Below are 18,819 nucleotides of genomic sequence, written 5' to 3' on the forward strand. Positions count from 1 at the left end.
ATATCAAGGGTTTTGTGTATTGCTCCTGGGGGCATAGCTAGGTAATATAATATTCTTGTGTTTTTAACATTTTTTTTTATAACTCCAGCAATCAAAAGGTCATAATTTGTTGTAATGATGCCATAATTAAGTTGTGGTAAATGATAGCATTTGTAGATTTTATAACCAGAATTGATTCATAAAATGAATACAGTCCCAGCAGTTTATGTTAACATAATTAAATGAAAATGTAATTCTAACTCAGTTTGCTTATTAAATTGAAAATTACTGGGTTATGAGCACTCTTACATTTCCGTCAAAATTGGTTTAAGTCTAGAATTACATGAAATGTCCATTAAAATAAAGCATATTTCAGCCTCTGTTGCTGGTGACAAGTTTCTTAAAGCACGTGCGGCTTGATCATGTGAGAACATGTGCTTTTAGTTAGGTTCCTACTAACTGCCTTTTTCTTTCCTCTGCAGCCATTGGTTTAGCCCTGGGGCTAGGACAGAACATGACCAGGTAAGGAACATTCTAACCCAAAAGGAAGTTACTCAACCTCTTTCAAGTCTTTAACTGACTCCCTTCAGGAGAGTAGATCAGCTTTATGAGAAAAAGATACAAATTCCCAGCTCATTTTAAAAGGTGTTAATTATGCCAACAATTAATACACTGACCAAATAAATGCATGATTCTCAATCAGCATCAGAGTTTTCTTTCCTGCCACCGTCTTCAGTCATATGTGTGACCTCCATGGAAAGGCTCTGAAACTCAGAGCCTTTGTAAGCTCATTTGTAGGACCTCACTACTGATCCTTCTTTTCCACAAAGTAAGGTATCAAAACAGTACATGTGCTTAAAAATTAATTTGTATTGTCCAGGCGTGGTGGTTCGTATCTGTAACCCAGCACTTTGGGAGGCTGAGGTGGGTGGATCACCTGACATTGGGAGTTCGAGACCAGCCTGACCAAGATGGAGAAACCCCGTCTCTACTAAAAATACAAAAACAAAAATAAACATTAGCTGGGCTTGGTGGCACATGCCCATAATCTCAGCTACTTGGGAGGGTGAGGCAGGAGTGTCACTTAAACCTGGGAGACAGAGGTTGCGATGAGCCATTGCACTCCAGCCTGGGCAACAAAAGCCAAACTCCATCTCAAAAAAATAAATAAATATTTAAAAAATAAAAATTAATTTGTATTAAATCTAAGTTCAGCCAGTAAGAGAATATTTGTAGCTGAAGTTCAGAAGGTAGGAAGAGTTTCTTACACTTTTACATTATATTTTTAGATTTTAAAAAATCTCTTATTGATAAACATGACAGCACAATGATTAGTTGACTTAGAGAGAAGTTGACATTCATTACAGTTATTTTTACATATAAAATCAGCAGTTACCCCTTGAGTATATTAGTTCTTTCTCGGAAGCACGCTTAAACTTGTGATGTTTTAAAGCATGTACGTTTTAGAGTTTGCCTTCTTGCAAAATTTTTATCTTTTATTGCGAATGATTATTTTTAAAATACAGGGGAGCAATAAACCTCAAACTCAAGGATCTTTCTGAGGGGCAGGCAGAGAGACAGGTAGTAAAGGGGACTTTGTGTGCATTAACGGTAATGGGTAACATTACTCTATAATGTTTGATTTCTTGGGTCGAGCAGCAGGTTCGCAGCTGTTGCATATGCCATAGTTCCTTTTACTAATGAAAGGAAGGTGCTACACACTTCATTATGAACTCTTCTTTATTTTTTAACACACATAAGCCTAAGAGAAATACCTTTCATTTTCATAATTTTTTAACTTGCTTTTTTCCATGAGAGTGAGTTACCTCTTTAAAGATACTTCTCATGTTAATAATAGACTATGTGCCACTATTTCTATGGGTTTGGAAATTAACTAAGCTAATTTACATCTATGATTTGTTCTACTTACTTTTTTTTTTTTTTTTTGAGACAGAGTCTCGAATTGTTGCCCTAACGGGAGTGCAGTGGGGCGATCTTGGCTCACTCCACCCTCCGTCTCCCTGGTTCAAACAGGTCTCCTGCCTCACTTTCCCAAGTAGCTGGGATTACAGGTGCCTACCACCCCGCCCAACTAATTTTTTTTTTTTTGCATTTTTTTAGTAGAGACGGGGTTTCACTATGTTGGCCAACTTGGTCTCAAACTCCTGACCTCGTGATCTGCCTGCCTTGGCCTCCTGATGTGCTGGCATTACAGGCATGAGCTACCGCACCTGGCCCTTCTTACTTATTATTTACAACACAAAAATTAGACTTTCAGCTTTCCTAAATGCTTCATATCCCTCTGTGTACAATGCTTATGGTAATATTCTGCTTTTGGCATTAAGTTGCATCAGGATATAGGTTATCCCAAAATATCATTTTATAAAGCTGCTTTTCTAACCTTTGGAACTTGAGAAGTACTAGAGCCATGTTATAAATTTAGGTTTTAGATTATGGTATACCAGATTGCTTCCAGCCAAGCTTTATTCTGAAATTTAAAATTACCTTTAATAACTAATAACTTGCAAGGAAGAAAGTTGGCCAGCTTTATTTTTTATCCTTTTAAATCTTTTTGACCAATTTTTGAATCAGCTTTTTACTTAAACTTAGATATGCCATTTTGGATCTGTATCCTTACTGGGTAGATTATTAATTAACAAATACAGGTAATTCTTGTGACATATGGTAGTTACGTTCTATGTAGTCAGTTCAAACACTGCATCAGTGAATACTGAACCATTGCTTATGGGGAAATACGGGATTAGGTTTCTTTGAGCCCCAGGTCACACCTTCATCAACTGATCAATACATAGCCTTGTTTTACGTGTGTTTCTGTTTAAACACACCTTATTTAATGTCTGTTGTTGATTCATTAACATTGAACTCATGGCCAACAGCATTATAACTCTTGCCTGAATGAAGCTTATCTGAAGCACATATTTTCTCTTTAAGGCCCATCACTGTCTCCTTGCACTTAGGAACACTAGACAGCACTTTAGCACTATGCTTGGGGCCATTTTAAATAGTGAAGTCACCAACAGAAGCACAATTATGCCAAAGGAAAAAAAAAAAATGAAACACAGCATTACACAGACTGCAAGAAATACACCGGTTTACAGGATGAGAGCTGAAACCGGGCTGAGTCACCTGGCTGGAGCTCAGCTGGAAACGTGTTACAGGCCACTCAGATTCTTACCACTCTGCCTACACATGTCTGCAAATGACTGCAAAAGCAGGAGAAGTATTGCTTTTTGTGTTACAAATAAATGTTAGCGAGTAGGTGAATTTGCAAATATGGAATCTGAATAATTACAATGAATTGTACCTGTATGTATACGTACAATACATTCTACTTATATAAGGGATAATAATTTCTTAGTTTAACACAAACCTAAGTGTAAAGCAAACTAAACTGTTGTCTAAAGTTAGGTGCAAGTGATGAAATGCAAGACCATGAAGTATAAAATCCTTTAGTATATGGTTGAATGAATGACTAATTAGCATGCATGATTACCTTATATTTTTCTCATACCAACTTAACACAAAGAAACAATATTAACCCTACTTTTTAAATCCCACCTTCTTTCCCCATCTTAATGATTCTTCTTTCTTGCTATTCTTCAGTGTTAAGTCCCATTTCAATTTGCCATGCATAGTGATTGTGCCTTTATGATATATTTATTAAATAACTTACCCACCAGCCACTATCTATTGAGTACTCTCAATTTTTATCAAAAGAGTTATTTGTAAAACACAACATAGTTTTTTCCCTGAGGTGGTTTTAGTCTGGATCAGGTAAGCAGTAATTATAGTATGTTGATGAATATTTCAGAAAGCCATAGAGAAAGCATTATGAAGGCCACAAAAGAGAAATGTCAAGGTTAGGTTCAGGGTTGGAAGGAAAGAGGGAGCAGCAACTATAGGAAGCATCATTTTTTGTTTTGTCTTCTTCAGTTCTCAAGCTTTGCTTCCTTGAGACATTTTGACTGAGTTTACAAGACATATCTTAGTGAGTCAGATCACAGTTTAGATGTTACTTAGTTCCACTTTTAATTTTGAGGACACTGCTGAGTGTAAAGAGACTTGAAATTATTTTGCAGACCTTTGAGGAATTACCTGAACAGTGGCTGCCAAAAGAAGCACTCCTGAGCTTGAGTGCCTTATGTATATCAGGTAGTAAAGAGAGGATTGCTGGGGAATGAGAATTTTACAAAGAGCTCTTTACAGAATTCTTTTGGGATTTCCTCTTGGGATTTGAGACTTTTAATAATGTTGAGAAATGTCATGAATAGCCACAAAAATTCTTAGTTCCTTTTCTTTGAATATAAAAACCATTATCTACAAGGTATACTTTTCTTCCTGGTTTAATTCAGCAGTTTTTCAAATTGTGTGCCTAGGTTTTTTACTTATGGATTTTAATGTAATTCTTATATTAGTTATTTTTTAATATACATCTGCAGGTCACTAATAAGGGGATTGTATCTTCGTTTGGCCTAAGTCCAGCAGTCTGAAAGTTGGAAGGTAAGAAGCACTTCGCACCATATTCAGAAGTTCTGTTTTTGATCAGAGTTGACATTATTGAGTCAGAATCCAGAAAAGTAACCTCACTTGTGACACTGATAGGAGTCCAGGGAAACAGACAAAAATATGTATCAAGAAGAATGAAAATAGTTTCAAAATCTTTTGAGCTACTCTTGCTTATTAGAGCAGGGATCAAGGATTCTTATTTATTTTGAATTTATAATCTGATTTCCTTTTTTAAAAAATATATTGGGAGTGTTGTTATTATTTTATTTTATTTATTTATTTTTTTTTTTTTGAGGCAAAGTCTCCCTCTATAGCACAGGCTGGAGTGCAGTGGTGAAATCTCAGCTCACTGCAAGCTCCGTCTCCAGGGTTCAAGTGAGTTTTGTGCCTCAGCCTCCCTGAGTATCTGGGATTACAGGCATCTGCCAACATGTCCAGCTAATTTTTTCATTTTTAGTAGAGACAGGATTTCGCCATGTTGGCCAAGCTGGTTTTGAACTCCTGACCTCAGGCGATCCACCCACCTTGGCCTCCCAAAGTGCTGGGATTACAGGCGTGAGCCACCGCACCAGGCCAAAGTCTTCTAAATACAAATATATGTTGTTCAAGTAACACCATAGATTAATTTTTTCATCTTTGCCCCATAAAAGATGCTAAGCTCACATATTCACTTGTGATTCATGACCCAGAGATCTCTGTAGGTGTATCTGAGCTTCATTTTAAAGTTGCAGTGGTATATCCAGATTTATTGATAAGGTGAGATAAGTTTGTGATGGCTTTTATACATATAGATGCATTGCATTAGTAATGCCATTGTTTGACTTGTTTTTATGTACAAAGTCCATCAAAACCATAAATTTGAGGAAGAAAACACATCCTCACATTAATCTAATAACAGGAGCTATAACATCAAAGTTCAGACAGGATACTATCTCATTTAAGTTCATCCAGATTGGTGGCCTCTCTGAGAACTATCCAGACCTAGCAGATACAACCAAATGTTTATTTTGGTCCTTACAATTGCATTTTTCAAAACTAAACTATAAATTTTTTATTTTTCATAACATTGTCTTTGGGATTTGGAGTTCTTTTTTTAAACTGTTTTAACACAAGCCTCAGGAATAGTATTCAAGTATCTTATCTTAGAAAACTTAATTATTAACTATTACTATTAATTTAAGGGAGAAGTAGAGAGATTTCATCATCTTACTTCTAGCTATCTGTGTCACAAATGTTGGTTTGTATATATATTTTTTAAAAGGCACTAGACTTAGAAATGCCAAAGTAATTAATTTTCTTTATTTTCAGAAACAATTTAGTGTTCATGGTACGAAGTGTTTCTAAATTGAAACACTTTCAGATTAATGGATTTAAGATAACTGGTTGCTGTTTTCTATAAGTAGTAATAATGAGATATGGCTTCAGCTACATACCAGATCTCATTCCCTATTTCTTTATTTCATGCATTCATTCCTTCATTCATTCATTCATTCTGCAAATATTTATTGAGCACTAAAATGTTCCAGACACAGTGCTTGAACCCTGAAGATGCAGGCAGATTGAATAACTCATGCAAAGGGCCAGTCATGCCCAACAGCATGGTACCTATCCCAAACTAAAAAGCTCAATATGGCTAGGATATATAATTTAGAAGGAAGAAGGTTAGGTTGGGATAGGAGGAAGTATAATAAATTACGAATTTAGAGATGTAATCAAATTACAATGGGTCAGGAAAGCCTTGTAAAAGATTCTGGGTTTGATACTCATAGAGTCATATAATTAGATTAATTTTAGAAAGTTCACAGTGTCTGCCGTGTGGAGAATAGATTTGAAGAGGGCAGGCCTGGAGGCAAGGAGATCATTTGGGAGGCTTTTGCAGCAGAGAGAAAACGGTGATCTGAACTAGGATGGTGTCAATGAATGGAAAGAAGTAGATATTTAAGAGAAAATTTAATAATATTTAGTTGAGATGTTCCTGAAAGAATGAGTCTAATCATATGCTTGATAATTAATTAAGGTCTATTCCTTCTCAAAGACAGCTAAGTAAACTAAGAATTGATTCTGAGTGATGTAATTGAACAGTTCAAAGCAGTTATTCATCATTAGAAATTATTGATACTGGCCAGATAATACCTACCAAGAGCCAGACCCATTAATTATCATCATAATTATAATTATAGCATTTAAGCCATATTCTTTCTCAGCATTTCCTGTGTTTCAGTTTTATAGTGCTAAACATTTTAAATGCTTTATATTACTTAGTACTCACAATAGCTTTACAGGTAGATATTGTTATCTCTATTTTACAGGTGGAGACCAAGGCTTAGAGGGGTTAAGTACTTTGCCTAAAGTTACACAGGTTGTAAATAGCAAAGGTGTTTTGGAACCTAGTGACTTTTTAGTTACTGGCCCAGCTAGGATTAGAACCCAGCTCTATCCTGCATTATTACTTATAAGACTTTTATTTTTGTTGGGTTTAATTGCTAATATTCTGTATAACTTCGTTTTAGCCCGGTCTTGCATATAATCATATTTCTGCATTAATAAGATAAGCTACAGTTTGAGTGAGCACATAGTGAAGAATATTGACTATTTGTTATTTTTCTTTCCAATTAGTTAGGGTAAAGCAAGTGTGAAGGGAAGTGGATGGTAACGCATTTGAGGAGGCAATCAAATACGTTTTTTTTTCTAATTATATATTTCCAAGCCAATAATCTCTTTGAAGAAGAATGTTTTAAGTGTGTTTCTTTACCATGTTAAGCCGGTAGGTACAGAGAAAATAATATTAGCTCTTCATGTCAGCATAGGTAACACAGCCTTAAAAAATTCACGCACAGCTGAATGCGACACAGTAAAGGCCATTGACAAGAGAGGTTGCATTACAATCGAGGGCTACTGCAGTGAGCCAGAAAAAGAAATGAGTTCCAGGGCTCCAGCTCCAGGCCACATCTGGAATGACTGTGAGGGCAGTTTAGCTGTCCAGGAAGAACTAGAGTGCTAACTCTCACTAATAATTTGGCAACAGTGACAATAAAGATTGAATTTTTTAAAAAATTGTCTCCTTGAACTCTTGAAGTCCAGAAAAAGTAGTATTTCTAATCTTTGCTTTAAAAGAAACCAGTAAAAAAACAAACAAACATTCAAATAAATGAATAGTGTCCCTTTGAATGAGAATATTTTCCTCCTTGCAAAAGAATATAATGTAAATATTTTTGTTTCTATGACTTTGTCTTAACACTTTGTGTAGCATCAGCTTCTGAGAGATAATCGAGCTGAAAGAGGACACAAGAAAAATTGTTCTGTGAAAACAGCCAGCAGGTAAGCAATTCAGGATAACTTCTTATTCATTCATTTCCTTTTTTTATGCCTATAAAAATGTAATGAATTGTTGCTAGGTTGCCTTGGTACTAAAAAGTCAGTGTAAACTATTTTATATATTGTTTACTGGAATCTATTTGAGGATTACTAGTAATGAATAAAAAGATATTTTATTTATATTTCTTAAACTTGTAAAAAATAAAGAATACATTTTTAAATTAAAATATTTCTCTCCCTTAACTATTTAATTTTAGATCAGCATTTATAATAATTATTCATTTTTAATCTAAAAATTGGGTCTAATCTTTTCCCCTAAACTTACATGGTATTTAGACCTTATGAGAGAGAAATATGTCTATTTATTCTAACAACATACAAATGAGTAAAGACTGGGAAGAAGGTAGTCTCTTTTAAAGAGTGCTTTTAGAATCTTATTCATTTTTTCCAGTGTTATTTTTCTCCATAATACATGGAATTTTCCCCAGTTTATTTTTTAGACAATATATTTTCAAATTTTGCAAATGGTGTTTTGAACACTTAATTTTTGTTTGGATGAAAATGGCTGCCCTTCTTGTCGGGATGTTGATCAGAACAACTGCCCTAATACTTAAATTTATTTTATCCTTAAGAAGAGACAACTGATCTCAGCAGCCACCATTGCATTCCGTGGCTCCCCAGTACTAGTGCGCTATATTCACTGACTTAACATTCCCAGCTAACCAAAACACAGCTTCGAAGTGCCATGTCGTGCAGACTAATGCCTCCGGAAATCCCCCTGGGTATCTGGAGAAGCAAATGCAAACCCTACCTAGCATACCTAATTTAGACAGTCAAAAACCAGCAAACATAAAATGCGATAATTCACCATCAGTGGTAGTCAACATAAATGACTAAGAGATGTTCTCCTGAGACTGCCAGACCCTAAAATTATAAGATTAGATTGTGAAACAACTATGGATGAGATGTCTGTAGAAATAAAATGAGCAAGCAATAAATCACCACAAAAATGAATCAGTGGGAGGGAGGAGGTTGTAAAAAAAAAAAAGAAAGAAAGAAATAGAAAAAAAATGAATCAGTTAGAAATGAGAAATGTGATTGTTGAGATTAGTGAAATGAAAGATACATCTGAAGAAGGGGCCAGAATATAGAATAAAAATTCAAGGAGATGGAAAACTGAAAGAGTGCTTAAGAGACATAGAAGATCTATGATATAGTCAATCAGAGTCCTTGCTGAAAACAATAGAATAGCTGAAAAAAGCATGGAATTTGGTGGGATGTTCACTAAGAATTCCCAAACCTGGTAAAAGTTATAAATTCATAGATACTGGTACAAAAAGTACAGTGAATAACATGCAGGATAAATAAAAAGAAATCCACACCTAATATCATACCATAGTAGACCAAAAGCAAAAGACAACTGTTAAAAGAATCAAAAGAAAAGGCGAATTATCTACAAAGGAAAGATGATGATGACGATTATATATCAGATTCTACTATATATCCAGTAGAAACGGTGAGTCCAGAAGACAGCGGAATCATCCTCATAGTGCTGCATGAAAATAAGTTGTCAACCTTAAAATAATTTTAAGATTTTCAAAAACGGGGAAAGTTTACTACCAACAGACCTTTGTGAAGAATTTTTTAAGGGTGTATTTCAAGAAAAGTCCCAAGGAAGGTCTGAGATGCAAAAATGAATAATGAACCAATATACTGATTAAAATGTTTATATAAATAATCATTGCTTATATGAAGTGATAATTGTAATAATGTAATTGTTACATTACATACATACAAAATCCTACATACAAAAATAAATGTAGGATTTATTTTTTTATTTGAGACAGAATTTCTCTCTTGTTGCCCAGGCTGGAGGACAATGGCACAATCTCCACTCACTACAACCTCCACCTCTTGGGTTCAAGCGATTCTCCTGTCCCAGCCTCCCAAGTAGCTGGGATTACAGGCATGTGCCACCATGCCTGGCTAATTTTGTATTTGTAGTAAAAACAGGGTTTCACCGTGTTAGCCAGGCTGGTCTTGAACTCCTGGCATCAGGTGATCTGACCACCCCTGCCTCCCAAAGTGCTGGGATTACAGGCATGAGATCCTGTAGTTGGCTGCCACACCCAGCCAATTTGTATGTCTTTTAGAGACAATCTAGAATAATGGACAAAATAAAAATTGAGAATTGTTTAAGATGTCTACCTCATTAGTCAGTTAAGCAATTGATAATAAGACTACATTAAGTATTCATTGGTAAAATATCGAAACAGTATATAATCACCAAACCAGTGAAAGGGAGAAATGGAATTAAAATATTGCCCTCTCCCTCAAATAATGCATTTTTTAAAAAGTGAGCGGCATGGTGGCTCACTCCTATAATTAATTCTAGCACTTTGGAAGGCTGAAGCAGGAGCGCTGCTTGAGGCCAGGAGCTCAAGACCAGCCTGGGCAACATCGTAAGATGCCCCCTATCTCTACCAAAAAAAAGGAAAAAGTTAAGAGAAAAGAACAAGCACTGAGAAAATGAGATACAGAGAAAACATAAAGTTAGACAGTTGAGTCATACACATACACACACACAGATCAGAAATCACAATATTTACGGTTGGCAGGGTGAAAAGGCTCATACCTGTTAAGCCATAGCATGTTGAGATTCCTTGAGACAAGGAGTTTGAGACCAACATGAGCAACATGCAGACTCTGTCTCTACAAAAAAAGAAAAAAAATTTAAATAGTCTGTGGTGGTGCATGCCTGTAGTCTCAGCTACACAGCCAGCTGAGGCAGGAAGACTACTTGACTCCAGGAATTGGACCTTACAGTGAGACATGTTCATGCCATTGCCCTCCAGCCTGGGCAACACAGTGAGACCCTGTCTCAAAAAAAAAAAAAAGTTTTTTAAATAATTAAAATAAAATAAAATAATTTATGATTAAATATGTCAGTTAAAAGCATAACCAACTGGACTGCAGTTATTAAAAATATCTAGTATTTGTTCTTTATAAAAGACACACCTGAAATAAAATGACAAAGAAGAGTGGAAAACTAAAGAAGGAGCAGTATATACACCGATGCTTTATAAAGAAAGGCCTCATCTCAAAGTGATGTAGGAAGAAAAACTTTACCAAGTTTTAAAAAGTCATTATTTTATGATAATAGATTCAATGCACAGGCACTCTATTAAATAGCCTCAAAACGTATAAAGCAAAGAGCAATAGCAGTACATGGAGAAACTCACTAACTCACTGTCATAACATTCATTAGTGATAGCTTAAGCCACCCAGAAAATTTATAAAGAGAAATTTTGTGTAACACAAAATTAGCAAGCTTAAATTAATAATATTATATAAAACCTTGCATCCAAACTAGTAGAGAAAACACAGTCTTCTCAAAGACACAAAGAACACTTATAAAATGAATCACTTACCAGGCCATAAAGCTAGTATCAACAAATTTTTAGTGAATATGGATCAGAAAAAAGATATTACTTTACTGGAATGTGATTAAGTTAGAAATCAGTAAGGACAGGTTTTTTTTAAAGGTTACGGTTAAGAAATGCACTTCTGCCGGGTACAGTGGCTCACGCCTGTAATCCTAGCACTTTGGGAGGCCGAGGAGGGTGGATACCTGAGGTCAGGAGTTCAAGATCAACCTGGCCAAAATGGTGAAACCCTGTCTCTACTAAAAACACAAAAATTAGCCACGCATGGTGGCTCCCGAGTGTAGTCACAGCTACTTGGGAGGCTGAGGCAGGAGAATTGTTTGAACCTGGGAGGCGGAGGTTGCAGTGAGCTGAGATCACCCCATTGCACTCCAGCCTGGGCAACAACAGTGAAACTCTGTCTTAAAAAGAAAAATAAATAAATAAATAAAGTACACTTCTAAGCAGCTCATGTGTCAGAAGCAACTATGCTAACATCAAGACATGTCATTTACAATTAGATGGTAATTGGGGGAAATTCTACTGCCTTAAATGTTTGTTGATATTAGAAATTTGGTCCCAGCTCCTGTTACAATCAAGTTTCCGAACTACTTGATTGCTGCCACCTCCCTGAAGATTACTCCAGGAGAAATTTAGAAAGAGAAAACCTATAGGAAACTACCGGGAGTCCCTTGGTATGACAGGTGCTATCTATTGAACTCGCGTATGTGAAGCAGGATGGCTTTCACTTGAGACAGGAGGAAATCTAGCCTGGCTGAGGGAGACTAAAATATGAAATACAGGGTGACCTTTGGAGTGCTGTAATTTTATTTTAATCAGTGGCCGTTGCCTTGGAAGAAATGCTGCCTGCCCCACACAAAAAGACTCAGACCTCTGGTCTAAGTGTCTTCAGACATAAACTCAGTAGTTCACAGTGCTGTTTTTGAGGAGCTTGAGGGAACGAGGTGAAAGATTATTATGTCTTTGCTGCAGCCCTCTAAAACCCAGTGCTAAAGAATTATTTCTTCTTCTCTCTGGGAGTGAGAAGAGGGAAACAGTATTCTCCTATCCAAAGAGGTTATTTCTTGGGGTAGAGTGTGATGACTGTGGTTTTCTGGTGTCAGGGCCTCTCTACCCTAAGGCTCAAAACCCCAGCTGCTTTCTTCATGCCATTGACTGACAGACTAGCCAGTATTCTCAGAGGAAGATGAACTCACTGGCCAAGATAAGATGTTTGAAGAGGCCAGGCACGGTGGCTCACCCCTGTAATCCCAGTACTTTGGGAGGCCGAGGCAGGAGGATCACTTGACGCCAGGAGTTCAAAACCAGCCAGTGCAACATAATGAGACTCTTTGTCTCTATAAAACATTTAAAAACTAACTGGGCAGTCAAGGCTGCAGTGAGCCATGATCGTGCTAGTGCCCTCCAGCCCGGGTAACAGAATAAGACCCTGTCTCAAAAAAAAAAAACAAAAAAACAAAAGAAAAAAGGCATTTGACAAGAATGGCCTTTTCAAAAGAAAATCAATCTATTGGATTACAGATAACAATAAAAGCAGAAATGTTAGCACTAGAGAGTCAACAAAATTATAATTAGCATGATACATATTAACCAAGATAGATACAGGAAGATATTAACAGTATGAAGCAAGAAAAAGAACAGATAATTAAGAACCGGATATTTATTTAGGTCTTAAGATTTACACAACTGGAGAGATATACTTTGTTCATGGGTCAGAAGATTCCATATCTTAAGATCAGTTTTCTCCAAATTATCTATAGATTAAATACTATCTAAATCAAAATCCCAGCAGGCAGTTTTATAGAAACAGATAAGCTAATTCTAAATTTCATATGGAAATGCAAAGGACTTAGTTCAAACAACTTTGAACAAGGAAAAGTTGGAATTTACCATCGTATTACAGTTGCCCACAGGATTCAATACAGTCACATACTGTACAGGTTTGTAGCCTACAAGCAATAGGCTATACCATGGAGCCTAGATGTGTAGTAGGCTACACCATCGGGTTTGTATCCTTGTCATTAAGCGATGCCTGACTGTGTTTATATTAAGATAGAGAAATAGATCATTGGAGAGGAATAGAGGTCAAGAAATACGGCCACGTGTACACAGACAATTAACTGATTTCGCTGATGTACAGAGAGGCAAGTCAGTGGAGAGAGTTTAATAGTCTTTTCAATAAATAGTACTGGATCGAATATATGGTCATTTGCAAAAAAACAAAAAAAGATTTTCAACCCACACCTAACGCTGTAGACCATATGATGGTTAATTTTGTGAGCCAATTTGACTGGGCTAAGAGATGCCCAGATAGCTGTTCAATGAGTATTTCTGTGTTTACCCATCAGGGTGTTTCTGGAAGAGACTAGCATTTGAATTGGTAGACTGAGTAAAGATCCCTCTCACTTATGCAGATGGGCATCATCCAATCTATTAAGAGCCTGAAGAAAACAAAAAGGCAGAGGAAGAGCAAATTTATTTTCTCTTCTTAAACTGGGAGATCCATCTGCTCTTGCCCTCAGACATCAGCACTCCTGGTTCTTGGGCCCATGAACTCAGATGAAGTCTTACCCCATTGCTCCCTAGCTCTTAGCTGAGTTACTCCACCAACTTACCTGCTCCTCCATTTTGCAGATGACACATTGTGGGATTTCTCTGTCTCCATAACCACATGAGCCAATTTCTGTAATAAATATATATGTGTGTATACCATGTAGAAAACCCAAATGGATAGCAGACCTAAATATAAACCTAAATTTATGAAACTTCCAAGAAAACACAGGAGAAAATTTTTGCAACTTTGATGTATTTATAGGCAGGTTTTTCAGAGAAACTGAGTTCATATATATATGTATACACACACACATATACCTATATATTTATAGGGGATATATATATATCCATCCTATATATCTCCTATGTATTTATATACATATGTACACATATCACCTCCCTCTATACACATGTATACACACATGTGTTCATATGTGTATACACATAGGTGTCTATATCTGTACACATGTGTATACGTGCAATTATTAATATATATGTATCCTATATATTAATAATTATATATGGAAAGATTTATTTGAAAGAATTGGCTCATACAATTATAGAGACTGAGAAGTCCCAATATCTTCAGCTGACAAGCAGGAGACTCAGGAGAACCAGTGGTGTAGATCTAGTCTGAGTGAAGGCCTGAGAACCAGGAAAGCCTGCGATGTAACTTCCAGTCTGATAGTCAGCAGACTCAAGACTCAAGAAAAGCCAATTTTTTAGTTTCAGTCCAAAAGCAGGAAACTGATGTTCAACCTGAGTAGTGAGGTGGAAAGACCCTCTTACTCATCCTTTTTGTTGTGCTAAAAAACAGTTGATTGGAAGAGGTCCACCCACATTTAGGAGAGAAATCTAATCTACTCATTCTACCAATTCAAATGTTAATCTCATCTGGAAGGACCCTCACAGACATAGACACAATAATACGTGACCAATGTCTGGGCACCTCGTGACCCCAGGTTGACACTTAAAAGTAATCAACATATGTTGGCTTAAGCAAAGATTTCTTTGATGAAACTTCAGAACACAATCCAGGAAAGAATACATTGATAAATTGGAATTTATGAAAATTTAAAACTTACATGCTTCAAATGACACTTAAGAAAATGAAAAGTCACAGACTTGGAAAAAATGTTTGCAATCACATACCTTATAAAACATTCATATCAAGAATATGAAAAGAACTCTAAAAACTCAATAATGAGAAATCAACCCAATTAAACAATAAGGAAAAGTTTGAATAGACACCTCAGCAAAGAAGATATGTAAATGGAAAATAGCATATGCAAAGATGTCCAACATCATTGCTCAGTAGGAAACTGGAAAGCAAAACTGCAATGAGTTACCACTCACCATAACAGAATAGCTGAAATAACAAAATGAAGGTACTATATTACATTCTGGAAACCAGTTTTGAAGTTTTTTTTAAATGTTAAATATAGACCTACTATGCATTCCATATGAATATTTTAAAAACTTGTACATACCACACCACTGCACTCCAGGCTGGGTGACAGAGCAAGACCCTGTCTCCAAAAAAAGCAGTGGGGTCTGAGTACAGTGGCTCATACCTGGAATCCCAACACTTTGGTAGGCCAAGGTGGAAGGATTGCTTGAGCTCCAAACCTCAAGGCCATCCTGGGCAACACAGTGAGATGCCATCTCTACAAAAATTAAAAAAATTAGCCAGGCCTGGTGGCACATGCCTGTAGTCCCAGCTACTCAGGAGGCTAAAGTGGGAGGATTGCTTGAGCCTGGGGGGCAGAGGTTGCAGTGAGCCCAGATTATACCACTGCACTCTAGCCTGGGTGACAGAGAGAGAATGAGACTGTCTCGAACAAACAAACAAAAAAAGACTGGTACACAAATATTTGTAGCATCTTTATTCGTAACAGAAAAAACAAAAATGGAATAACTGATATATCCTAAAACTTCTGCAGAGAGTATATGGATAAACAATGTTGGTATATCCATGCAGTGGCATGCCACTCAGTCACCAATAAAAAGGAAGGAAGAATTGATACACATAACACATTTATGTAAAATTCTAGGAAATGTAAGCTAATGTTAGTGAAAGAAAGCAGATCAGTTGTTACCCAGACATGGAGTGGGGACTTGGGGGATGTGGCTCCAAAGGGGCTGAAGAAACTTTTGGGATAATAGATATGTTCATCTTGATTGGGGTGATGGTTTAACATTTGTATAAATGTGTCAAAACTTACCAAATTGTGTACTGTAAGTATGTGATGTTTATGTATGTCAGGTACCAGGATGATAGGGAAATCGTCAAAACTCTTCAAAATATTTTTTAATAAAATATTTTTAATAAATAAATAAATAAAGGCTTTCTCTTTCATTCCAAGTAAAAACTGAAGTCTTTTTTTTTTTTTTTTTTTTTTTTACCTACAAGACTATATGTGATTTGACTCACCCTCTGTGGCTTCCTCCCTGACCTCATCTCCTCCCACTTTAACTCTTATTTACCATGAGCTCCAATTACGATGGCCTCTTAGTGGTTCCCCAACCCACCATCCACACTCACATCCCAGGGCCTTTGCACCTGCTCTTCTCTCTGCCAGAACACTCTGTCTACAAGTACCCATATGGCTTTATTCTCGTTTCCATCAAGTGTCTGCTCAGTGTAAGGTCCACTGTCCACCAATACCATCATACCCTGTTCCCTATCCCTGCTTTATGTGTCTTCCTTATTGTATCTATTTTTTGCCCTTTTTAAGCTTCATGAAGACATGGTCTTTGCTTAACTCACTCATATAGCCCCAATACCAAAAACAGTGCTGGGCACTATTAGGCAATAAATGTTTGTTGCATAAAATATTTGTAGAATAAATTTTTTTTTTTTAATTTTTTATTGGATTTTAGGTTTTGGGGTACATGAGCAGAGCATGTAAGACAGTTGCGTAGGAACACACATGGCAGTGTGCTTTTCTTTCCTTCTCCCCTTCACCCACATTTGGCATTTCTCCCCAGGCTATCCCTCCCCACCTCCCCCTCCCACTGGCCCTCCCCTTTTCCCCCCAATAGACCCCAGTGTTTAGTACTCCCCTTTCTGTGTCCATGTGTTCTCATTTTTCATCACCCACCTATGAGTGAGAATATGCGGTGTTTCATTTTCTGTTCTTGTGTCAGTTTGCTTAAAATGAAATCTAAGGAGTAGAATACACTGATCAAGAGCATGGCCCCTGGAACTGAAGTGCCTGACTTCTAATTCCAGTTTCATCACTTACTAACTGGGTAATCCTGAGCAATACTCAATCTCTCTCTCTCTCTCTCTCTCTCTCTCTCTCTCTCTCTCTCTCTCTCTCTCTCTCTCTCTCAGTTTACTTATCTATAAAATAGAGAAAATGGTAGTGCTTACCTCATAGCATTGTTGTAAGAAATAAACAGTAATAAATAAGAGAATGTTCGCTGTGATTATAGTACTGTTGTTTCTGTTTTTCCTGTATGTTTTCTAAGCACTTGGCTTTGTTTTTTGTTTGTTTGTTGCTTGGGCTTTTTGCTCTGTCACTCAGGCTAAAGTGCAGTGGTCCAATGGTCCAGTCATAGTTCACTGTGCACAGTCTCAAACTCCTGGGCAAGAGCAATCCTTCTGCCTCAGCCTCCTGGTTAGCTGGGACTACCGGCATGTGCCATCATGCCACACTAATTCTTTTTATTTTTTTGTAGAGATGGAGTCTCAGTGTTTGCCCAGGCTGGTCTTGAACTCCTGGTCTCAAAGCATCTTCTTACCTCAGCCTCCCAGAGTGCTGGGATTATGGGCATGAGCCACTGCGTCTGGCCCTAGTCACTTGTTAAGTCGAATTTTTCTATCACATTTTTCTCATACATAGTTTAGAATGTTAAATCGTTCCCTAAATTTGTAACAAAATGCAGTGAGCTGCAGCCCTATTCTTTACCATTCTCTAATTGCACTCTCCAAAGGAAACTACTCTCAACTGTTTTAGCTATGTCTTCTGTTGGCCTTTGTATTTCTAATATTACGTATTTATATTGCTATTCTTGAAGTTTTCAGTGTAATGTTGCATATTGACTTAAAAATTGTGTTTTATTTTAACTTTTGTGGGGACATAGTAGGTATGTATATTTATGGATTACATGGGATGTTTTGATACAGGCATGTAATACATAATAACCATATCGTGGGAAATAGGGCATCCAGCCCCTCAAGCATTTATCCTTTGTGTTACCAATACTGCAGTTAGACTTGTTACTTTAAAATGTATAACTAAACTATTAGACTCTAGTAACCCTGTTGTGCTATCAAATGCTGGATCTTCTTCATTCTTTCTATCTGTTTTGTGCCCATTAGTCATCCCCACCTCCCCGCTACCCTCCCACTCCCCTTCCCAGCCTCTGGCAATCATTCTTCTACTCTCTATCTCCATGAGTTCAGTTGTTCTGATGTTCAGATTCCACAAATAAGTGAGAACATGGTGATGTTTGTCTTTCTGTGCCTGACTTATTTCACTTAGCATAATCACCTCCAGTTCCATCCATGTCATTGTAAATGACAGAATATCATTGTTTTTAATGGCTCAATAGTACTCCATTATGTATATGTACCACATTTTCTTTATCTATTCATCTGCTGATGGACACTTAGGTTGCTTCCAAATCTTGGCTATTGTGAACTGTGCTGCAGCAAACACGGGAGTGCAGATATCTCTTTGATATACTGACTTTCATGCTTTTGGGCACATACCCAGCTGTGGCACTGCTGGATCACACGGTAGCTCTATTTTTAGTTTTTTCAGGAACCTCCAAACTGTTCTCCATAATGGTTGTACTAATTTACATTCCTGCCAACAGCGTTAGAAAGTTTCCTTTTCTCCACATCCTCGCCAGAATTCATTATTACCTCATTTAGATATAAGCCATTTCAATTGGGGTAAGATGAAATCTCACTGTGGTTTTGATTTGCATTTGTCTGATGATCAATGATGTGGAGCACCTTTTCATATGCCTGTTTGCCATTTGT

At 36.9% G+C, this 18,819-nt stretch overlaps 1 protein-coding gene across 5 annotated transcripts in view; it reads left to right on the forward strand.

The window, feature by feature from the left end:
- GPATCH2 (G-patch domain containing 2) overlaps positions 1–18,819 on the forward strand; it is a 207,294-nt gene that overhangs the window by 127,852 nt on the left and 60,623 nt on the right. For all 5 annotated transcript variants that reach the window (XM_078356550.1, XM_035280883.3, XM_035280886.3 and 2 more), the window contains 2 exons: positions 462–501; positions 7,754–7,824. In XM_078356550.1, coding sequence (XP_078212676.1) covers positions 462–501; positions 7,754–7,824 — 111 coding nt within the window. The remainder of the gene's footprint in view (positions 1–461; positions 502–7,753; positions 7,825–18,819) is intronic.

This window comes from Callithrix jacchus, chromosome 19 (genome assembly GCF_049354715.1).
Source record: "Callithrix jacchus isolate 240 chromosome 19, calJac240_pri, whole genome shotgun sequence".
Lineage (NCBI taxonomy): Eukaryota > Metazoa > Chordata > Mammalia > Primates > Cebidae > Callithrix > Callithrix jacchus.